A 23,578-nucleotide genomic window follows, 5' to 3' on the forward strand; every position below is an offset into this window, starting at 1 on the left:
GTAAAACTGATGGCACAATGGTGATAAAAGTTGCAAAGCAGAAAAAGATTGAAAAGAAATCACCTAAACAGACGAGAGACAGAAGCGGTAAGAGAAACCGTGCAGAGTATCAAGCTGAATTGCTGCAGTTAAGACAGAGAGTTGAGAGGCTTGAGCGAGGAAAAACAAACACAGAGCCTGAAACCAGTGGAGTGATCAAGCAAGAAGAGATAAGTCTACTGAAGGAAGTGAGAGAGGAGCAAATTTCTTCTGTTGAATCATCTGAAGTAGAGAAGAGCTCGAATACAATGGAAGATTTACAACCTTGGATCGACCCAGTCATTATTTCTGTTCAAGAGGTATATATATGCATACACAATTTTTTACTGTTAAAGTACTTAGTCAGTATTTCATAACAACTAACCAAAATATTTGGCATGTTCCTTGAAACAGGCAATGCTTTACTTCTGGCTGTGAGACAAAGCAAAAAAAGTAAAAGCAGATTTTTTGGCTTGTTTTGAGTGTATGTATGTCATTGTGTTCTGTGTTTGTTTGCCTAAAGTCTTATTGTATAAAGCTCACAAATATTCTTTTCTAGATTGTCTTTTGAGTGACACTTGACAAAAACACCATCTTGTGGATTCCTAGTTTTTTTTTTTAATTGGTGTGGGTAAATCAAATATATATCGACGAGAAATGCAAAAGACTTGAAGACAAGTCCGTTTTCTTGGTCCACAATTTATCAAGTCGAGAACAAAAAGTCGGTTTGTCTATAATCACTTTAAACATGGACTTAGAACCTTTCTTTGACGAACCAATAAGATCAAGGAACTCTACTTTCTACTAGACAGAATCTTGCAGACGACTTACAGCAGATCTACTCTACTCATTGGAAGATTTGAGACTTATTACATTAACTCTGATCAGAATGTACACGCATGCCTCATTTGGGGTTTTACTAAAAGAAGCAGCCATTATAGACAAAAAAAACACATATAAAGAATCAACTATTTTATATACCCATTTGCTTCATCCACAAAGACCATTTAATAGCCTCGAGAAATTCGTCGTTCCTGCGCAAAGCTGTGACCAAATTGGTGTAAGTTACTTTATCAGGTGTTATCTTTTTCCCCCTCATCTCCTTCACCAATCCAACAGCTTCTTCAACCATACCACCTATACCATAAGCCTTTATCAGTGTGTTATAGCTACACAAGTCAGGACCAAGTCCAGATTTTTTCAATTCTGTCAGCACTTCCGTGACTTCATCGATCCATCCTTGCTCTCCATATATATTGATCATGATGTTATATGTATAATGATCTGATCCACAAGTAGACTTCATCCTCTTCAAGATGCTTCTGAATTTCTCCATCTGTTTATCTTTCCCATATGCATTTAGCATAGAGTTATAAGCTTCAAGTGACACAGAAAACCCGTCGAATTGCATATTCTTAACCGCTGATGACATGTTTGTGAAGTCCTTGTTCTGTCCATAGGCGGCTATAATGGTGTTGTAAGATATTACATCCACAACTCCGTGTCTTTTTGCCAACATGAAAAGCTCGTTAACCTTTTTAAAGAGCTTGGCTTTACCATAAACATCAAGGAGGACATTGAATGTGACTGTATTAGGAGTAAATCCATATCGAATCATCTCCTCAAAAGTTCTTGAGAGCTCATCAAGCGGAAGAGCACGTGCACAACAGTTTATAACACAATTGTACATCTCCTGATCCCAATGGATCCCGCTCTTTCGAATCCTGTAGTATAAATGCTGGAGTTTATCCTGAAGACCACACTTCTGATATATCCGAAGCATATCCCGAAACAAGTACAAATCCGGAACAATGTCTTTTTGCTCATCCATGATTTCTAGGACAGAACAGGCTTCTTCCAAGGATCCAGCTTTCACATACATCCGTACCACAATGCTGAATCCAATCCTGTCCAAAACAACTCCAGATGATTTCAACTTTGAATAAAGCTTTTCCGCTTCACCAAATTCGCCCATCACTGTGTAAATGTCAATCATTGTGGATGTAATGTGCAGATTTATCTGTTCATCAGATTCCAATGTATGATTGTATATTTTCACGGCATCAGCAAGTTGACCAGATTCTTTGCAAGAGCAAATCAACAGATGATACAAGTGGGACTCAAATGCTGAGTCTCTCCACTTTTTTTCTCGCAACAACGCCAAGCAATCATCAACCATACCATGTTTGATATAAGCCATCACTAGAATCGAGAAAGAAGTCTGGTTTAAACGGATATGGTTATGAAAAGAACCTTTGAGAACATAAGGCACTTCATCAAGCTTTCCAACCTTCTCATAAGCCTGCAAAATGATGCCAAGGATTGAGGAGTACTGGCATCCGATATTAACCATATCTTCGATCGTCTTAATAGCACCATCTCTGTCTCCATATTTAGCCTGCAAATTGATTAAAGTAAAAAGATTGGACGAATTGGGTTTATACCCCAACTGCTTCAGCTCTTGATAGTAATGCTTTGCCTCCTCGTAATTGTCAGAGCGGCCCCAACCTTCAATCATTGATCTGTAACTTGTTTCATCTGGTTCCATCCCAATATCACAGAAGCGGTAAAATAAACTCTGTGCAGCCTCCATTTTAGAAACCTTACCATAACCAGTTATCAGAGTATTGTATGCAATTATATTCTGAGCAAATCCCGCAGCTTCCATAGAGATCAACACAGATTCAGCTTGTTCCATCTTGCCTTGCTGACTATAAGCATTAAGCATCACTAACCAATTCTCTAGATTCAGCCTCACTCTATCTTTTTTCATCAAGTCAATAACTTCCTCTGCTTTACCATATAATCTCAAACGCGTGTAAATCGTTATCATCGCGGAGTAAGCAGACTCACACACAATTCCGAAGTTTCTCATATGAGAAAATGCGAACTCCGCTTCATCAACATTCCAGTTCTTCTGATAGAGACCCATGAGCATACCTATTGTAGCCACATTAGGTCGAACACCGAGCTCCAACATCAACTGAAACCATTTTGAACCTAACTTGACATTCCCCTTTTTAGCACACGCATATATAACAGTGTTGAAGACCTGAAAACTCTGTTGGAAGCCCTGAAATCCACACAACTCTTTAATCAAATCCTCGGCTCGGTCCCAATCTTCTCTCCTTCCTAAAACTCTAAGAATCAAACTGTAAGCACTAAAGTTACCTTGCAATTTTCCGTTACATCGCATCCAATCAAAGAACTTGACCGCATTCGAGTCACTGCAACTCTCAAGCCGTTTCAATATACCATTGCAATGCTCTAAACTCAAACCTGGTTTAATAGCGGAGTAGTTCACATCCACTTCCCCATTCTTCACAAGCAAATCCTCAAGTTCATTGCTTTCTCTTCGGAAACTGAACTTTTTAACTACGTCTTTCTTTGTCCATCTCTTATTACCACTCGTGACACCTTTCAATTTCGAACTCGAGCTTCTCTCCACATTAGCTTCACTTGCAGAATCAATATCATTCTCAGTCGTCTCCTTTGCTTCAACATCAAGACGAGACACTCGAGTTTTCTTAACTCTAATCAGAGAACCAATTGTGAAAGTTCTAGCGGCGGGAGCATTATTACTACTACTAGTAACTGAAAAAATTGGGAATTGATCAGGAAACTGAAATGGGTTCGCAGAAAAATGAAACCTTTTTGAGTCGAATGGGTTAAGTGGAATGGAAAACCTTAACGAACCCATAACCGACAGCTACAGACACATCTGCATACACCGGATGAAATCAAAACCCTAAAGATGGGTTCATGAGAGAGAGGGGAGAGATAATGAAAGGATAGAAGAAGGGCTTACTCGCCGCAGCAAGATAGCTTCTTTCTTCCTGGTGAGTGATGGGATTTGCTTGACTATTTTCAGTAAACCGGAAATCAAATCGGCTTCATTGTTCAATTCGGTCGGACCGGACCAGACCAGCTTATTAAATATGTGATTTTCGGCGATTCTCTTTCGTAAATATTGTTATCTTGATGTTTGTCATTTTGTCAACTATACATTCAACAAACCAACACAAAGTAACAGAGATGATCTAAGACAACAATGGAAACTGTAGCTACTTGAATTATCAAAGCTAAACAACCAACGAAGACCTCCTCGTCACTCTCTTAAATATAAAACTAAGATATATCTCCATGAATCAATTCAAAGCCAAATGCTTGCAAATGCTTCTTCCAAAGCCCTCCTCTTGCTTATCTCTGAAGAAAATCCTCCAGCTCTTTCTGATATTAGCCTCAACGCTTCGTCTTCCACTTCCATTGGGTGATGACGTTGATGCTCTGCTCCTCCTTTTATAGGCACTGGTTGTGGACCCATTCCTGTTGGTCGTGGAGCCTGACCGTATGCAGTTCCAGCAGTAACACCCTGGTTTGACGACTACAAAATACATAAAACAAGCAAAAAGGTTTATTAGCTTTGTCAAAAAAAAATTCACCTTCTTGTCGATATGAAGATCAAAAACTCAATTCACCGTATCAGCATTGGTTTGTGGGGGTTTGGCCTTGCAAGCTGCCAAGGCTGCAGTTAATTCTTCAGCCTATTGGAGCAAATTGTAAACACACCAAACAGCAAATTGCAGGGTTAGGCTAAGATTGTCTATTAGAGAATAATGAAACAAGACTATTCCATTTGCACATCCTTTCTTGAGGTCTGACATGTTTATACTGATAAAGTAAAATATAAACCAGACATGCTTTCTAATCTTCATTTCTTTTCCTCTACCCATTCATCTAACCAAAAAAAGAAATAGTAAGGAGATTGTAGGCACTACCTTGCGAGCTCGATTAATCATTATCTGTTCAGCATTCTCCTTAGAGTATCTCTTTATTTTCGCCTCAATAGCCTCAACATTTATTCCATCTATCAAGTCGAATACTGGTGGAACAGAATAATACATATATGCATTGGTCTTGTGTGGCATGAATACAGAAAACAAGGAAGGAGCACAAGTGTAACTAACCCATACACTCCACTTCTTCCAAGTAGTCATTGTAGTCTTTAAGTGATGGAAAATCTTCTTCCCGTCTATTGAATCTGCATCACCAGAAAACAAATATATGATACTCAAGAGGCTGAACATACTCGGCTTCTACAGAATTACAAAGATGATACCTTATGATAAATCTATTTCTCATCTGTTCAATCATGTGACTAGAAAACTCCATTTTACACTTACAGAAATAGTGGGGAACAATTCAGATACATATCCATGGAGCCTGTCACTTGTGCCATAGACAAGTGAATTACTTCATTAAGTTTCTAAACATGCTAACAGTCCATACTGATCATGACGGAGTTTTATATCACACCATCTGCACAGGGAAGCAAGATAACGCAACAAATGAAAAAAGATAGGGATGAAGAATACATCTCAGAGATTCTCCTTCTGACATGTATTTCCTTGTTTTGATGGGTAGAATTAGATACCATCACCATAACTGCCGCTGCCTGAGCTTCTTGTCCTGTCCTATCTACCTACAAGGGTTAGACATGAGTTCAGCAACTCTAAACAGAACCGAAAGTTTCAAATACCATTTTCATCATGCAGTCTAATATGTAAAAGCCAATCTCAACATATAAAGCTGCAGACAATATTACATGAACTATGTATACCTTTTCATTCAGCTATCCAAAAATTACGAAGAACTAATAAGAGCAAGAAATGCCCTAAAATGTTTATCCAGATTGGTGATGTGTAGAATATGAATTCGATGCTCAGAGAATGGTTCCAAACATTAGTCGAGAGAGTAGCACAATGTTCAGCAAGCTAGAAAAGACAGATGCAACTACTCCAACAACACAATCTGAGGAAAGTGAAATCCAATCAACCCAAAAGCTATACGCTTAAATTTAATATAACCAAAACCTTAGCCCTTGATTCAATTATTCAATAGAATGCTACACAGACCGGAGAGAAAAAAAATTGCGACTCACCTGCAGCAATAAGATTGGTAAAGAAGAGGGACGATAGAAGAAGACACCAAGAAATCCCAACTTAGAACCAAACCTGAACGACCCAAACGTCCGAATCCTCAATCAAAAAGCGTCATAGATCTCATCGTAAGAAAAATTTAGGCTAAAAATTAAAACTTTACCTCAGAAACTGCGCATTCCGACCAATTTACAAAATGATTCCGAAACAGCAAACGTGAAGTTTCAATGTCTGCAACTTCCAGAAACAAGGAAAAAAAACACTGGTTTCTTAAATTTGAAGAGAGACAAAGGAAGCTCTGGTACTTTCTCAATTTAAGAACCCCTAATTGGCTAATTCTATAATATATGGGCTCAGGACTCATGGGTCACGTTAAGCCCAAACGCTTCCTTATAATTTCGTATCAGATCCCTATATTAGTCTAATTTATAATGTCCTACCCCAGTATTTATTTTGTTACAAGATTCATACCTCATGTTCATGTATCCTACAAATCACAGAGTCAATTTCTCATATACGATGTGTTGTTGTGGAATAAAGCTGACAAATGGTAGGAACTTATTTTATTGGATTCCAAACATCCTGTTTTTCCAAACAAACAAACATCCAGAAGAAGAAGAAGAATGAAGAAGCAATTAGCAATTCACTTAAAACACTGATTTAACAACCCTCTCCATCTCTTCTTCTAACCTGTGGAAAGTTTCTAATTGAGATTCCAAATTACACATTTCATCGAATCAGAACTCATTATGAGTCACTAACTAGTTCAGACATGTCCTGCCTGATGCTGTTTTCATGTGTAGACAATGGAGTTCCAGATATAAAGGCTTTGAAGAGCGCAAGGGCCTGCTTCGGTCTGTGCAATGGAACTTCATGGCCTGCACCTCTTACTGTCACAAAGTTTAGACCTGCATACTGTTGACTCCATCCTCCCACCTGTTTCATACAAATCATGACCGTTAAGACAATGTTTAATATTATAAAATAAGTAAGACAAGAATTCTAACTTTTTCAGCTGAGTTTTTTTTTTTTGTTTACCTGTTCGTCTAAGTACCAAGGACCATAGACACTCAAAGGATGAAGGTTTAGTGCATCGATACTGTGCCGGGTTGATGTGACTGGTACAACGGCATCTGCATCCCCACTGTTACCAAATAACATAACTTTCTTTAACACCAAACACCCAAAAGAAAACTTGAAGAAAAGCAGGTAAAATGTATATAGAGAAAGAGACCTGAAGACCCAGATACGAAGCCCGGCAGCTATAAGCTCATGGTAAATGTTTAGAACCGAGGAAGAAGAGTCTTTCCAGTGTCCATTCACGACATTACTGCAAAACCAAAGCTGACCGAATCAGTTACGAACTTCAAGCTTTAATAGGCTCATCTCCTCCCAAAATCGAGTCCTAAGATAGCATAAGGTGAATTGTACCTGCAAGTATCCCATTTGGATGGTGCAAGTCCTGGTGGGACATGGAGGGCTTTTTGTACCTCTGGAAGATTGAAATACACTTTAGTGTGTTTCTCAGTGCAAGGATCATACTGTTCGCTCACTCGGCCAGTAATCTAAGCAAAAAAAAAAAAAGATGACATTACTTTGAAACCCGCTATCATCTCAGTCAAAAAAATGAGAGAATTTAAGATCACTTACTGGTCTTTTCTTTAGTAACATGTTTGACTGGGAAGCTTTTGCAACACAGGCCGGGGTGAAGACACTGTATTGGTCTATGTTACCAATTTCTTTGTCTGCAATCTCCTCAATCTTATTACACTCTTTGGAGGAGTGAATAAATGATTGGTAACCACATTGAAGTTTCAGTAAGCTGTATGTTTGGTCGGAGATAAAACCCAACGACCAAATATATTGGAAAAGACCAAGCCTGTCATGGAAATCGTCCATCAGCCCATTTCCTACCTGCAACCACACATTCATCGAAATTATTTTAGAGTGTTTCATAACCTTTAAGAAAATGAATCAGACAGAGAATGATAAGAGGTCAGGCTCACCATGTAACCCTTCAGATTAATACTGTTTTTGTCAGAACCTTGGTTATGTCTTACAATGACTTCACTCAGCTGAGGAATGTAATGCCCTTAAGAAAAGCCAGAAAAGAAAACATGAGCATGATTTAAGGTCTAATGAATGGATTAGAAAATGAGATGAGCTTTGATCTTCATACCTGCATAGCTCTCCCCAACTATATAAAAGTCCCTTCCTTTATACTCCGGAAACCGCTCAACCCATTTCAGCAGAAATTTCAGTGAGTCTTGTGCTGTAAATTTCATAACACTACAACTATAAACCACCTACCAAGAAGAGCATCTAAATGACAGTGAGCTTAAGCGGCTAAAACATTACCAGTTCTCTTATCACCATTGGTCTGCAAATCAGACGAAGTGTTTGAGTACGAATAACCAACTCCAACAGGTGCATCAAGGAACAAAATATTCGCAGCTGCACAAAAAAAGAAAAGTAACACGAAAGTTTTAACCATTTTTGAATCATAGCTCTCTAAGCCAGCATACTCTTAGCATATCTAAGCTCATTCATTACCTTGGTTCCAAGAATATTGATTAAGGTAAAGAGTCTTCCCATCTGCCTTAATGTGGAAGGGTCCTATCTCTTCTGCTTCACCAAATGCAACAGATGAACATCCTGGTCCTATAGAGAGAGAAAGAAAGAAAAAAACCCATCTCAGATCCACAGACAAATCAGTACCAGGTTGCTACAAAATCATTCAACATAGTGCCATAACAAATCAACATGAACCGAAAGCCTTTATCATGTTTACGGCAACAACAAGATCAGAAATAAGCAACATCTAATCAAATCCAAACCAAAGTAGCTACAAGACAGTCCTCAAAAGTGAAAAATCAAGATCCATATAATATAACAGTAGCTGCAGTGAAGAGTGGTGGAAACAACATTGATGAATTGAATCCGTATATGAGATGACTTTTCGACTGCAATAAAAAAATGGAAATATTCAGAGAGTTTAGCAACAAACCTCCATTGAGCCAGAGAACAAGAGGCTTAGACTTAGCATCTTCGACGGCTTCAAATAACCAGTAAAAGAGAGCTCTTCCCAATTTTTCATTAGTAGTAACGAACCCAGAGTAGTGAGCAAAGCTAACATTGAAATCCTGACCAGGCAATTTCGAGACCTTGTCCTGTTCTTTCTGTGACAAGCCAGCTTCACACAAATGGGCAGTCGCTAAAAAAGCGATCGCAATGAGAGCGTTAACGAGACAAGAAGAAGACTTTATGGTTTTAGCCATTGTTGTTGTTATGTCGACCCCAGAAACTGAACTCCACAGTACAATGAAGATTCTTTAAGCATTTAAAGATTTAAAGACTTAAAAGATTAGAATTTAGCATGTGGGTGGTAGGTGACGTCAGAAGCTAATCAACGAACCCCAAAAGATTCGGACTTCTTTTTTTCTTTTCACTCATCGTGCGTGCGTGGTCCTCAACTAACAAACAACCTAACCTCGAAACGTACTTAAGGGCGTGTTTGGTTCGGTTTCTGTCTGATGCTTAAGTAGTTCAGTGATTACGAAGACCTTATCTAAAACTCGTTTCATTGGGGTGTGTGTTTTGTTTGTCAATCGTTTTCTTGGTAACGCAAACGCAGATAATCGTTTGGAAATGGTTGCGTGTGACAGTGGGAGTGGGTAGAAACTGTATGCAAATGTGTAATAGAAGCAAGTGCCAGGTTTCACGTGCTTTCGGCAATTGAGCTGAGTTTCCAACCAACATCACATTTCTCAACGATAATATTGTTTTTTCATACCAAAAAACTATACTTTATAAATTACTTAACGTTTGGAAAAGTAATCGTAAAAAAGTGTGCCATGTGAAATACGGGGTCATGTTTTTCTGTAGTACAGATGAAGAATCTTGTGTGTAATCTGTTGCCTACTTGCCTTCATTTAAGCACCTCACTAATTGCGACGATGACTTGATAAAGCATGACAGGGCTCCAACATGATCGGAGCTTACTCTTATGTAAGAAGTATCGCGTAAAATGAGGGTGCACGTTCGTTGCATTCCCCATAAAATTTGGGAACATTGGAGTATACATGACTTATCCCTAACACAAAGATTCCATCACAAAAGACTTATCCTAAGATATAAAGAAATGAGGCTTTGAGACACACTATTTCAGCTAAAACAGATGTAATATTTCTTGATGATAGGAAATAGGAAACGAATCCAATAAACCAAGTCAAAACTCTGCTTAGGGAAAGACTACTCTTTTTGAATGGATCGCACCTTTTCAGCCTCTTTACATTCCAGTGAATGCTTTCTTCCCAATAGCAGAGCTTCCAGCTGGAATGACCTTCAGGACATTGAACCTCACCGTCTTTGACAGTGGCCTGAATCATTTAACTTGATAAGTTTAGAAGCTTGTGAAATAAACAAAGGAGGGCATCAAAGTTTAAGCATTATTATACAATAGCATGATTTCCATATAAATTTGAACGAAACCAAGTATTAGATATTACTATCCCTAACCTGCATTGGCCAATGATAACATGATCTCCTTCTTTGACACGGAAGCACGGCGAAACATGAGCAGGAATGTTTGAGTGTCGTTTCTCATACCTGAGGACAGCCCACAATGGTAAGATTAAACAATTAGCTTAGAGGGTTTCAAATAAGCTGAGAGAATCTGAACACAGCAACAAATCGATCCATATACCTTTGATACTTCTTCACAAAGTGAAGGTAGTTCCTACGAACAATAATAGTCCTCTGCATCTTCGCACTGTGACAAGTGCCTGCCAAAATGCGTCCCCTGATTGAAACCGTACCAGTGAAGGGACATTTCTTGTCAATGTATGCTCCTGCAAATCAAATCAAAGAGAGACATAGATATGTTAAAACAATTTCCCCAAAACCAATAAATTTTGGCAAATACTAGCAAAGCGGGATTACTCAGAACATGTCACAAGAACAAAATTAAAGACACTAAACAAAAGCCCTCTGAGGTTCTGACATAAATAAGTTATCAAAGAATCCATCTTTTTTTTTTAACATGATCATAAAAAAACGAAGCTTTCAGACATTGAAAGCTGAGAAATGAAAAATCCTACCTTCAATAGCCTCTCTGGGAGTCTTGAAACCAAGACCAATGTTCTTCCAGAAACGATTACCTCCTTTGCCTGGCCTCTTCCCCTTACCAGATTTCTTCGAACTGATTACAATATGATCATTAGCATAAGAGACCACAAAACACCCATATACATATACATTGAATGTTGTGACATTTACCTCAAGAAAACTTTTGGTTGCTTAAGAAACGCCTTCTCCGTCTGCAACACACCAACCCCACATTATAGCCCAATTCAACAGTTACCCAGAAACTAGAATCTAATTTAGCAATCCTCAACTGTAATCCATAATACTAAAGACAATATATATTGAGAGACCTGCTCCGCCATTGTTGTTGGTTGAAGTGTGCAGAGAAACCCTAACCGTAAATCTCCTGACGGAAACCAAAAACCCTAATTACTTTAGACATGACTTCGTTAACTTATATATCTGGGCTTGTAAACCAAACCAAACCAATCCTTGTTTTGGGCTTAAATCAGAACTTTAGATAAGTTGTACCATTTTAACTGATCCGAATTAAACCGAAACGGTATAACAAATTGAACCAAGTTGTATAATAAAGTAAACCGTTTTGATTTCAGACCGAACTAGTAGATGGTTTTAGAACAAAGAGATGGCCCGGTGGACTGGTGAATAAGAGAGTAACCTAACCCACTCAATTTACGTGGCCAACGAAGAGATCAATTGTGGCCATCCATGGTTTCAAGCTCATCCACGTTGAGAAATTCTTAGCTGACCATTAAAATCCTTCAGTTTATCTGTCTGTCCGTGACAAGAAAAAGACATTGCCCTTGTCTTGACTTCAAAGTAACTAGCTTTGAATTCTATCAACGAATATTATCAACTTTAATTTAGTGTTTTTTCTACATATATTTAAAAAAAAAGGAATAGAATCACTGTGATCACAATCATTGTAACGTAACATAGTGCTAGAGAAACCACTGCACATATTATTTATTCGATTCGGTTTTAAGATTGAAGCTTTAGTCCATTTTGGTTCCATATGTTCAATTTTGGCCGTAACTTCCTCAGCTCTCCGTGTATCTGTGATTGTGAATGTGACATTTACTTAGCACTGAAAGGCTTTGATTTAATTTGATTGTTTTCTAAAAGATTATTTGGCATTTAGTGTGCTAATTTGTTTGTTTATTAAGCTCAAATTTATTGATGGGCACGTATAACAAATTCAAAAAGATTGGTACCTTATGTGATGATAGGACATTTTTTAGAGTTAAGCTAGTAGGTCCAACATGATGGGAGCTTCTTCACTTTACCATAATTCAACCACTTCTGCACAAACACAAGGACAGTACTCTCAAAGTTAGATAACGTGAAAAGGATATATTAATTTCCCAAAAACCATTAATAATTGCATTGCAGAGAGGAAAAAACAAAAGGATTTCATTATCAACCGAGATGGAAAAAAGTATTCAACAGTGTAATCCGACGTTTCTTGACACTATTTACATGAAAACGAGATTACAACACAGGGGGGAACTAAATACTCATTTTTTTAGCAAGAATACGTCATTGTATCACATGTAATACTGAGTTGTTATAGGAAATATATGGTCTGAATGAATTCGAATGCCTTAGAATTTGCGTCAATTGCCTTGTTGCGTAGTTCATACATGCAAACCTTATAATTAATAGCAACGTTAACGTTATTCGTATATCTAATTAATTAGCGTGACATACTTTTTATTTGTGTTTCTTTTGTCTCTTGAATGTACGAACCTGGTTGATGAGCTGCGTTTATGTGTACCCACCGTTAAAACTAGCTAGTAATAATCTCATGTATCTCGATAACATCAGATATATTTTGGCACATATTATATAGCACAAACATATATATATAAAAAGTGTGGTATGAGTTTGTGGAATCCATGTTATCCTATTGTCTATCAGTTGTGTGGGGTTACGAGAGGACTCTGTTTGATTCCGAATCCAAAGCTAAGTAAGTTGTCAAAAACGAATCTCAGCGAGATTCTCTTTAAGTCATGTCAACTTATTATATGTTTGTTTCAGGTGGCAGCACATCTTGTTTCCGATTGCTCAGAACTATATGCAACAAAATCTTTTGTTTTATAAACATCTCCAACATAATTTTCATAGAAGAAAAAAAACACGAAAAAAAGTAAATAAACATTGCTTTAGGAGATGTGGGTTTCGAGTGAGGACCATTTACAAGTATTATAACCAGACTAGATGATCATTTTTTTCCTATATCTAAGAATAACATATTTGGCATATGCATAGCACAAGACTACAGATTTGCAGAATTCCCATGTGAAAGCTCAACCAATCTGATGTTACGTAGCCTTTGGAATTATGTAAAGTGTTACCTTTTTGTCCACATATATATTCATATACATATATATTAATATCAATTACAATTAAAAAGGTGGTCGTTCTACATCTTATTGGTGTGGATAACTCTTAACAGGGTCCAAAGGATTATTGAGGAGAACTGATGGAATAGAAGATGAATGTTATTTGGGTTAAGTAACAATTAAATGCAACCCATTTTACTCTCTTTAATATATTTTTTCTTTTAAAGAATGCAACGGTTACGGCCAAAAATTGTGTATAAACATTGGAATATCACTTTCAGAATATCATTTTCAATAATGTCAAGTTGTTTGCATACTTAAATTTAATCATTTTTTCTTTCCAATAATGATGGACCGCCTATGGCCGATATATGCATTTGTGTATGTGTGTGGTCCAATTCACATCACATGCCAATCAAGCTTATCATATGATAGGAAATGCCAAATTTACTTTATATATTTTTTTCCACTAAATTATACACATAACACATTACACTATTAAAAATATCATACGTTTACATACACAATGAATGCCAAACTAGGAAATGCCATTATGGTATAAGTTTTGGTATTAAAAGAAATCGAATCTGTTGGTTCGATTTGATTAAACCAAACCAAATCGATCCGGTTTAAGTATGTTAAAAACTTTTTTTTTAAAAAACAAAAAGCAAACCAAATTGAACTTAGATGAACCGAAGTAAATGAACCGAACTCAAGGTAACCGTTAAATCTGGTAATGCCAATTGCCAAATATGACTTGATGACGTAGCAGGTTTATATTTAAGTTACAAAACTATTGGGGTGAAATTGAAATACTAATAAAGTTACTGTGGCCCGATAAAAAAAAAATTATTATTAAGCTTTTTAATAAAAAAATTAGGCTTTATCTTGTCTTCTCTTCGACAGAGGAAGAAGGGCGAAAGGGTTCTTCGACTCTGGTGTTGCGTGAGAGAGTAAACTTACATCAGAAGCTTCTGCGTAACTTTCCTTTAATAATTAAAAAAAAAGGTCAAAAATTTACTGGGAAAAAGAAAAAAAATTGAGAAAATTCATTGTAGAAGCGAAGTGGTAGAGGAGGAAGAAGAAGAAGAAGAAGAAGATTGAGAGAATATTAAATAGTTTTAGTGGTGGTGGGAAGAGGGTTTCGTGAAGACGAGAAGTTTGATCCTTTTGGTTTTTGGATAATTCCTTCGACTTTGACACTCGTCTCTTCACGCAATCGCGTTCGTTTCTCGTATCACGTCTGCTTCTTCTTTTTTTTGCGTCTTCTAGGGTTAGCTTCTCTTGTTTTTTTTGTTTGTTCCTTTCATTATAGAGAAAACAAAAAAAAAAACAAAAATTGGATTCTGGGTACGTACGAAGGCGAAGGAAGGGGGGATATTTGATTTGGTTGGATATTTGATTTTGGTGAAATTTGGCTTAAATTTCGTGACTTTGTGAGGATTTTTCGTGGTGGATTTTGAGCTAAACGCTCGATTCTGATTTTGTGTGTCTCTCCCTGGGTTTTGAAAGGTCTTTTGTGATTACAACATATACAAAAGGTCTGAGATTCGACAAGGGTTTTTGATGAATCTAGATTTTGTTGGTCAAGGATCGAAGAAGATATAGAAAAGTCCTCTTCTTTTACAGATTCGTGGTTTGTGATTGTGTGTTGGAAGGCTTTTGACTTGGCGCTGCTTTGCCTTTGGTGGTTACCTTTCTTATTTTGGTTGTGGGCTTAGGGGGATTCTGCGGTTGAGGATTTTGTTGGCAAACTTTTCGTGGTTAACGATGAGCGGAAGCTTCACTGGGAGTTTCGTCGATTATGGCAAGCTTCTTCTCTGTGTGGCTGAGAATGGCCACTCGTTTGAATTTGAATGCAGCGGGACTACTTCTGTTGAATCTGTGATGCGTTTTGTTGAATCTGTTTCTGGTATTGCCTTCTCTGATCAGCTGCTTCTCTCCCTGGATATGAAACTTGAGCCACAAAAGCTGCTTTCTGCTTTTGGACTTCCTGCTAGTGACAGGGAAGTTTTTATTTTCAACAAGGCTATGCTGCAAAGTAACTCTCATCCGCCATCACCGGAAGATGTAGATTTACAAGACATTGCTGACGCTTTACCACCGGCTTCATTACATGAACATCATCCCTTGGACGATGCATCAGATCCTGCTTTAAAGGCTTTACCTTTGTATGAAAGGCAATTTCGGTACCATTTCCATAAAGGCCGCACCATCTACAATTGCACGGTTGTGAAGCATGAGAACTGCGAAAGGTTAACCAGAGAGCAAAAGGTACAACAGCGGGCTGTTGAAGTTGCTACGCGGAATCTGGAACAGTATTACAGGGTGATCTATCAGAACTTTCTTGAATTTATGAAGCGTTATAAGCATCAACACCGCCTCCACTCTGATTTGCTGATGAACTTTGGAAGGGATATTGAGAAACTAAGGTCAGCTAAGATTCACCCTTATCTTCAAACTGATTCAAGGAAATGCTTACTGGACTTTGTCAAGGAAGATAACCTCAAAAAGGCTGTAGAGAATTGTGCTAGCTCTCACAGGCAATTTGAGAATAAGATTGCACAATTCCAGCAGATGTTTGTCGAAGTCAAGCGCAAGGTGGAGGAGTTATTTGCCTGTAGGGCTTCCTTATCAATGAAGAACTTAGAAGTGACTGTTAAGGATCACGAGCGGTTCATTGATGAGGAAAAGAGCATAATGCAATCCCTCAGGTTTGTCCATTTCATTAGCTGGGAACACCTTTTCATTAGTCTCCGTTGGAAGTTTTATGTTGTTTAGTGGTCAATTCAATTGATGAAAAAAATTTCATTTTTACACAATGGATATTACTGTTATCTAACTCTTTATATATATCTTGAAACAGCAAAGATGTCAATACGGTTAAGAAACTTGTGGATGATTGCATGTCTAGCCAACTTACCTCATCTCTTCGTCCCCATGATGCTGTTTCGGCCCTGGGTCCTATGTACGAAGTGCATGACAAGAATCACCTTCCCAAAATGCAATCTTGCTATAACTCGATTTCAGAATTACTGGATTTCTGCAAGAATAAGAAGAATGAGATGAACAACTTTGTACACAGTTACATGCAAAAGATAACGTACGTCACATATATCATCAAAGATGCTAAGTTACAGTTTCCTGTTTTTAGAGAGGCAATGGTGCGCCAGGATGACTTATTTGCAGACTTGAAGTTAGTTCGTGGTGTTGGCCCCGCTTATAGGGCCTGTCTTGCAGAGGTGGTGAGAAGAAAAGCCTCTATGAAGCTTTACATGGGCATGGCTGGGCAATTGGCAGAGAAGCTTGCTATGAAGAGGGAAACAGAGGTCAGAAGACGTGAGGAGTTTCTTAAAACACATGGTTCCTTCGTACCTCGTGACGTGTTGGCTTCAATGGGTTTATTTGATACTCCCACTCAGTGTGATGTCAATCTCGCTCCTTTTGATACCAGTTTGCTAAATATTGAGATCGCGGATGTTGATCGATATGCTCCTGAGTATCTAGTTGGGTTACATTCGAAGGTTGCATCCTTAAGAAGTTCACTGACCATGTCTAGTGATAGCTCGCTTTCTGCTGAGCCTGATGAGATAGGTTTAGACACTTTCGACAAAGACAATTTTGATGATATCCTAGCAGCCTCTGAATTAGTAGAGATAGCTGGGACCAGCAAGATGGAAGTTGAGAATGCAAAACTAAAAGCTGACCTTGCTTCTGCAATCTCTCGGATCTGTTCATTAGGCCCACAATTTGAATATGATTTAGTGGATGAAAGTGAAGTAGAAAATTTGATGAAAAATGCTGCAGAGAAGACAGCAGAGGCATTGCAGGCCAAAGATGAGTATGAGAAACATCTTCTAATTATGCTCAAGGAAAAACAAAGGCACTGTGATTCATATGAGAAGCGCATTCGTGAACTGGAACAACGTCTTTCTGATGAGTATCTGCAGGGACAGAGACATAATAATAAAGATGCATCTGGCTTGAACCTTATGGCTGCAAAAGTTAGCGAATACAAAGTAGAAGCTTCATGTGACGTGGAAGGAAATAAAACTCTTGTATCTGGTTCAGAACCCATGGATGAGGTCTCATGTGTTACAAACCTTACTAGCAAGCAGCCATGTAAAGCTCGGGAAGGTATGGATGAGAATATGGTCGATTCCTCTCAGGTGCTCGGTCATCCGCTTGACTCATCGATGCTGGAAAGCCAGCAAAACAACGAGAAAGGTGGAAAGGATAATGTGGCAGGGGAAATGGGTGTGTTTCTAAGTACCAGTTCGACAGCAGAGAGCCCAACGAAATCTTTCGATGATAATGCGGCAACTGGCAGAGGTTTAGATGCCAAACACAGTGATGGTATTATCTTGGAACTTAGAAATGAGCTGATGGAAAAGTCCAATAAACTGAGTGAAATAGAGTCCAAGCTAAATGGTGCTATGGAAGAGGTATCCAATTTGAGCAGAGAGTTGGAAACCAATCAGAAGCTTCTTGAAGAATCCCAGGTTTGGCAGATTTCATTTTTGGCTGTTTCTCCTATCTTTCCAACTCTGATATCTATTAATTGCATTGTTAGACTAGGAGCTTGTCTTTACTTTTTGTTATGTTATCTTTACACCATTTTCTGTCACTCTTTTGATTGCTGGTATTAGCTTTGTCCTAGATGTCTAATTTGTAGTATCTAAGGTACTAATATCAGGTTAAATATGATTTTGCGTAATGCCAACCAGTTCCAGGAGTCTTAAATCGAGGCTTTCCTGAGATCTTGGTTTACACCAATAACTCAAATTGTGGGAGTTCTTCGATTCAATCATTTGGTTACTATAACATTGAACAGTTTTTATGTCTGTGATTTGACAGACATTTCACCTAAAAAAAACTAGAGATACAATAAGCATGGTTCTGCTATTTCACCAGATAGCTTCTGTACATTGCATATTATAGTAACCTTTTTTCCCCTAAAGTGTTCCCATTGATGTGGTAAGTATTGCTATTTTGGATGTAGATGAACTGTGCGCATTTGGAGAACTGCTTACATGAAGCAAGAGAAGAAGCCCAGACCCATCTTTGTGCTGCTGATCGTAGAGCTTCTCAGTATAATGCACTTCGTGCATCAGCTGTGAAGATGCGAGGTCTCTTTGAAAGATTCCGGAGCTCTGTCTGTGCTGGTAATGGGATTGCTGATTTTGCTGACTCATTGCGAACTTTGGCTCAAGCTTTAACCAAGTAAGTTCCCGTCTGTACTGCTTCCCAAAACGATAACCTTAGTCCTTTCTCACTTATGTATATGATAGTACTTATGCACTTTTTAAGCTCTTGTTCTGAAAATTTTTCTCTGGATTTGCGTTTCTTCCACTTGGGAATTTCACAGCTCCGTTAATGAAAATGAAGATGATGGTACCGCTGAGTTCCGAAAATGCATCCGAGTCCTGGCAGACAAGGTTAGCTTCCTCTCCAAACACCGGGAGGAATTACTGGAAAAGTGCCAAAATCTTGAAGCTACAAGTGAACAGACAAGAAAGGACTTGGAAGAAAAGAAAGAGATGGTCAAAACATTGTACGCTAAGCACCAACTTGGGAAGCAGGTAGACTCCTGTTATCTCTAGTAACTGTCATGGTTCTTGCTTATCTTTTTCACGCATTTATAATTTAGTATTGAATGAGAAAATTGGTGAACTTTTTGTGGTGACAGGCAAATAAGGAAAAGATATCATTTGGTCGTCTTGAAGTCCATGAGATAGCAGCATTTGTGCTAAACCAGGCAGGGCATTATGAGGCGATCAACAGGAACTGCCCCAATTACTACTTGTCCTCTGAATCCGAGGCATTGTTCACAGATCATCTCCCAAACCGGCCTACATACATTGTTGGACAGATTGTCCACATCGAGCGCCAAGTAGTGAAGCTGCCATCATCACTTTCAGCTTCTGCATCTCTCGAGGCGGGTAAGACGCATCATCTCGGCTCAGACCAGGGCTCGAGAACTCTGGCATCAAGTTCAGTCTCTACATCATCTTCAGCAACAACAACATCAAACCCTTATGGTCTCTCTTCAGGATGTGAATACTTCATAGTGACGATAGCAATGCTTCCTGACACTGCTATTCATCAACAAGCTTCCTGATCCTTCTGCTTGTTCTTAAGGCAGATAGATGTGATGGAAGAAACCCCTCCCCCCAAAAAGGAAAAAAAAAATGTAAATACTTTGAATTCAAATGACACAATCTAAAACGAGATAGCCCCTTATATGATTTGTGGGTGTTGTTGGGTGTCATTCGTCCCCTTTTTTTTTTTCTAATTTCTTTTATTTTATATCTTTCTTCTTTGTGTACAGCTGATGATCACTGATCTTAGTTTAATATTTTTATCCTTGTACAGTATATACTCTGCTTTGCTTTAATTGCTCTAATAAAAAGAACAAGATAAGAGAAATAGTAAAGGTTTAGTACAATAAATAATTGAAAGCTTACGCCTCTGCAAACTTCGTTTTATAATGGAAAATAATTTCCAGAAATTAATTACCAAAACATGTTTTCTTCAAATCCCTGTAGGGGTTGTAGTTACCAAAGAGATAAATTTGATTTACAAGAAAAAGCAGAAAAGCTACAAGTCCAGGTTCCTATATTTGCCAAATCCATAAAAGAAAGTCGGAATCTATAATTTATCTATTATATGCATCACCATCTTCTTCTGAAATGTTGGACAAGAACTTTGGCAAGGATGTGATCCGGGGCAGGTGTAATAGCAAATCACCGAATGAGTCTTTCCTTAACATACCCTGTGGTTTGCTGCTAGAAGCTGGATCAATTACTCTGTTGTTGTTGTTGTTGTTGTTGTCAGAAACAATTCCCTTCGGATCATTGGGTTCAGACTTCAATCCAACCGAAATTTCAGTATTGGGCTGTGAGTTTACAGGGACGTTGGGATCCTTGTACAAGAGGTTGAATAAAGAGTTAACCCTTGGCATAAGAGACCTCTCATCTGGGGCCTCGGACTGGATATTATCACTTAGCAACTGCTGTTTCATGATCTCAAATTTCTCCATATGTTCTGGATGACTTCCACCAGCAGGATCAGAGAGCAGTCCAACGAAATCGCTCACTGACATAGATTGGTGTAGTCCAGGTACTTTGATCTGATCTGAATCAGTTATATTTCTTGAATCAGATAAAAATGCAACGAAATCACTAACTGACATAGAGTGGTCTAGTCCAGCTACTTCTCCAGCCAGACTCGAATCCGCTGTGTTTTTTGAATCACAGAGAACTGCAAGAAAATCACTCAGCGACATTGATTGACGTAGTCCAGGTGCTTCGATCTGACCACAATCCGTTCTGTTTCTTGAATTGACTGCCTCAGAACCCCATATTCCATCATTTGCACGAGCATCTATCACTACAAATGAATGAAGCAAACAAACGCCAATAAGAAATTTTCAATCTTAATCTGGTTTAACAAAAGTGAGAATGGAAAACTATATTCAAATAAGGAGGAGCTATGAAAGCAAGCAGAACGAACAGTTACTACAATACCTGAGCTGGGTGATGGTGCTTCATGAGACAGATACATATGCTCAGATGACGACTGAGCCCCAACAGGAGATGCTAAATTATGAGTCCCAGAGATTGAAGGACCTGTGTTAAGATTCAAATTCCCAAAAGGATGGCCTTTTGATTCATTTGGATCCTCAAAAATTGATTGCCGTGCATCAAAGTAGGGAGAGTCCATAGCTATCTCCGGCTGTCGGCTTAGATGAAACAGACGATGGTCACACTGAACAAGCTTTTCGAAATGTTTGTTCATTATCCCTTGAGCACATTGCAGAAAATGCTGCCTAACAGATCACAGGGAGACTATCATTAGCTGAAGTAGGACATAAACAATTTATTCAGAAAAAAATGACATGAAATCTTTTCCTCCTAAGAACAGAGGACACAGGAAATGCATGTACCTGTTCATGCTGGCTTGACCATCAGTAAAATCTGACGTCGCCTGCCACAAAGTGTGTTTTCTAGGCTGTGGGTTTGTTTCCCGGAAAAATAAGGGCTGTCTAGCAAGCTGAAACATAAAGTCACAAGTGATTAAAGTTGAACAAGAGCAATAGGTTGGGCATAATAAAAGGATACGAGTGAATACTATACCACGAGAGTCAAAGTTCCAGGTCCATCTTCAGGACAGTTTGCCTTCAGAGCCATAATATCTGACCATTGGATCTCGATTTTACTTTTAAGACCTTGTTCCAACACTTCCCAAACAAGTTTGTGTTTTGCAAAGTAACACTTTGCCACCAAATCACCTTCATACCTCGACTTATACTACAAAAAAAAAGAAAAAGAAACCATGTCAAGTCAGATTTTGAAAGCACCATGAAAAATATCTATATCAAAACGAAAACATTTCCCAAGGACTACTCACCTCCCACTGCCCGATCTTCAAAAGCGAAGCAGGAAAATTGGAAGCTTTGAGCTTCTCAATACTTCCTGGCGCCAAAGTCGATCCAACTGATGCAGCAGAAGCAGCACCAATACCTTTGCTTTCCTTCTTAACACCAGACCCAACAGCACCAGCTTGCATCGTTTCAGATTTCGGGTCACCACAATGAGTTAGCCTCATCTGAATCAACTCCAACAAAGATGGACTCTTCCTAAGGCTCAATCCAAGAGGACTCGGCTCATCAAGCGGGTTATACTTAGCTGGTACCATTGGCGATGAGCTTCCCCCAGAGCTCCACAACTATATTCAATGCAAGAATTAAATAAATTGAAATTAAAAAAAACGATACATCACCCAAAAACAAAAACACAACCAGCAAAACAAGCAAAACGAGACACAAATCTTCATAAATATATAAAATCTTCAACATTAAATTCCAAATCCATTTCCGAAAGAAGAAAAAAAATGTATAAAGCAGCTCAAAAACTAGGAATTGCTATTAAAAATTACCACAGAAACAAAAACAGATCAGCTAATCTGAAAATAACAGAAGAGAAGAGAAGAGGAAGAAATAAAAAACAAACCTTGGATCGTTTGTTGAAAGGAGCATGCTCTTCTTCTAAATCATCCTCAGCTATCTCCAATTTAACCGGCAGCTCATCTCGACACTTGGCCGCCAATTCAGACTCCGGTCTTAAACCTCCAGATTTCCTCATCTCCACCATCCCCAATCAACAAAAAAAAACGAAACTTTCCCCAAAATTCAAAAAAATTTCAGATAACCCCCAAACGAAACCACGAAATTGAAAAAACAAAAAAGTCTGAGTTTTTGATTTTTATTTTTGTTAAATCTGGAACGCGAAAACAAACCCTAGAAATCAGAGTATATAAACATGTACGGGATCTCTCTCTCTCTCTCTGTAAACTTTGATTGTGTAAAAGAGGATTCTCCTGGCGGCTATCGACGCGCGTCTCTCGTGACTGTACCGACACGCGCCGTTGTTATTTTGACTCCAAGTGCTCTCGAAATTACCAGACTAGCCACCACGTTATGTCTATTGAGAAAGGGCTAATCTTGTCATTTACATTATTCTAATAAATAATTAGTTAACTCGCTGGCGTACAGCCACTGGTTCCATATTTACATTTTTTTTCTTTTTCTTTTCTAATGACGGCTATAGATAGAACATTTGCCACGTGGTACTAACTCTTCCTCTCTTTTTTTTTTTTTTAGTCATTAGTCAACATAATGTTATTCTTAAATCCACTTATGGTAATCAAACATAAATTTATACATTCAACCTTATCTTTAATCCTAACCTTTTTTGTAAACTTTCACCAAAAGTTGAACAAGATTTAAAGGGAAAAGATTTATATGCTTACATAGTTATTATTATTAAAAAAAGAACACTGTTGAATGAACAATAGTCTTCGTTTATGCGATTTTGGATTCTCTCATATTAATTGTGGTTATACCATTGAACAAGACTTCATGTTTTTCCTTTACAAAACAAACAGAAATGGAATGAGATTCTTTTTGAATTTCATATGTTTTCAAAGTTGAATGAAACTTATTACTATATCAAGAAGTTGTAAGTCAATTGATAGATTTAAAATCATAATATTACATATCTGTGTTAACTTTGAACATGTACATGTGTTTCTCTGAATTTGAAACATATTCACAATGGTTTTATTTGCTAGATTTAAAGTCTTTGACACGTCCCATATTTACTTAGT

General features: G+C 38.1%; 7 protein-coding genes across 11 annotated transcripts in view; 2 read left to right on the forward strand and 5 right to left on the reverse strand.

Moving 5' to 3' along the window:
• The window catches only part of LOC104717108 (myosin-binding protein 3-like), a gene marked incomplete in the record, with an annotated part of 3,220 nt that extends 2,598 nt beyond the window's left edge, over nt 1-622 (forward strand). The window contains 2 exon segments of the mRNA XM_019231121.1: nt 150-338; nt 433-622. Coding sequence (XP_019086666.1) covers nt 150-338; nt 433-456 — 213 coding nt within the window.
• On the reverse strand, nt 798-3,858 carry LOC104717109 (pentatricopeptide repeat-containing protein At4g30825, chloroplastic). Its single transcript, XM_010434636.2, has one exon. It carries the CDS (start codon nt 3,716-3,718, stop codon nt 992-994), a length of 2,727 nt encoding a protein of 908 aa, XP_010432938.1. The 5' UTR covers nt 3,719-3,858; the 3' UTR covers nt 798-991.
• LOC104717110 lies at nt 3,987-6,253 on the reverse strand. Of its 5 annotated transcripts, XM_010434640.1 has the most exons (9): nt 6,121-6,253; nt 5,960-6,032; nt 5,639-5,829; nt 5,453-5,500; nt 5,202-5,337; nt 4,986-5,059; nt 4,797-4,900; nt 4,497-4,562; nt 3,987-4,402 (listed from the first exon to the last, which is right to left on the reverse strand). In XM_010434640.1, the coding sequence occupies exons 5-9, from the start codon at nt 5,255-5,257 to the stop codon at nt 4,172-4,174; spliced, it is 531 nt and encodes a 176-aa protein (XP_010432942.1). In that variant the 5' UTR covers nt 5,258-5,337; nt 5,453-5,500; nt 5,639-5,829; nt 5,960-6,032; nt 6,121-6,253; the 3' UTR covers nt 3,987-4,171. The 5 variants fall into 5 exon arrangements, with proteins under 5 accessions (XP_010432942.1, XP_010432941.1, XP_010432940.1 ...); XM_010434639.1 differs by lacking the exon at nt 5,639-5,829; XM_010434638.1 differs by lacking the exon at nt 5,202-5,337 and having other exon boundaries at nt 5,394-5,500.
• On the reverse strand, nt 6,493-9,458 carry LOC104717112 (serine carboxypeptidase-like 29). The gene is made up of 10 exons (XM_010434642.1): nt 8,965-9,458; nt 8,511-8,618; nt 8,316-8,411; nt 8,137-8,229; nt 7,964-8,049; nt 7,608-7,871; nt 7,389-7,522; nt 7,192-7,287; nt 6,996-7,101; nt 6,493-6,893 (listed from the first exon to the last, which is right to left on the reverse strand). The coding sequence occupies exons 1-10, from the start codon at nt 9,233-9,235 to the stop codon at nt 6,705-6,707; spliced, it is 1,443 nt and encodes a 480-aa protein (XP_010432944.1). The 5' UTR covers nt 9,236-9,458; the 3' UTR covers nt 6,493-6,704.
• LOC104717113 (40S ribosomal protein S11-3-like) lies at nt 9,919-11,485 on the reverse strand. Its single transcript, XM_010434643.2, has 6 exons — nt 11,393-11,485; nt 11,235-11,275; nt 11,057-11,157; nt 10,663-10,807; nt 10,476-10,565; nt 9,919-10,336 (listed from the first exon to the last, which is right to left on the reverse strand). The coding sequence occupies exons 1-6, from the start codon at nt 11,402-11,404 to the stop codon at nt 10,246-10,248; spliced, it is 480 nt and encodes a 159-aa protein (XP_010432945.1). The 5' UTR covers nt 11,405-11,485; the 3' UTR covers nt 9,919-10,245.
• On the forward strand, nt 14,288-19,785 carry LOC104717114 (autophagy-related protein 11). Its single transcript, XM_010434644.2, has 5 exons — nt 14,288-16,122; nt 16,275-17,910; nt 18,411-18,631; nt 18,777-18,990; nt 19,098-19,785. Exons 1-5 carry the CDS (start codon nt 15,179-15,181, stop codon nt 19,527-19,529), a joined length of 3,447 nt encoding a protein of 1,148 aa, XP_010432946.1. The 5' UTR covers nt 14,288-15,178; the 3' UTR covers nt 19,530-19,785.
• Nucleotides 19,879-22,764, reverse strand: LOC104717115. Its single transcript, XM_010434645.1, has 6 exons — nt 22,423-22,764; nt 21,821-22,138; nt 21,547-21,720; nt 21,357-21,463; nt 20,938-21,239; nt 19,879-20,800 (listed from the first exon to the last, which is right to left on the reverse strand). The coding sequence occupies exons 1-6, from the start codon at nt 22,561-22,563 to the stop codon at nt 20,067-20,069; spliced, it is 1,776 nt and encodes a 591-aa protein (XP_010432947.1). The 5' UTR covers nt 22,564-22,764; the 3' UTR covers nt 19,879-20,066.

This window comes from Camelina sativa, chromosome 10 (assembly GCF_000633955.1).
Source record: "Camelina sativa cultivar DH55 chromosome 10, Cs, whole genome shotgun sequence".
Lineage (NCBI taxonomy): Eukaryota > Viridiplantae > Streptophyta > Magnoliopsida > Brassicales > Brassicaceae > Camelina > Camelina sativa.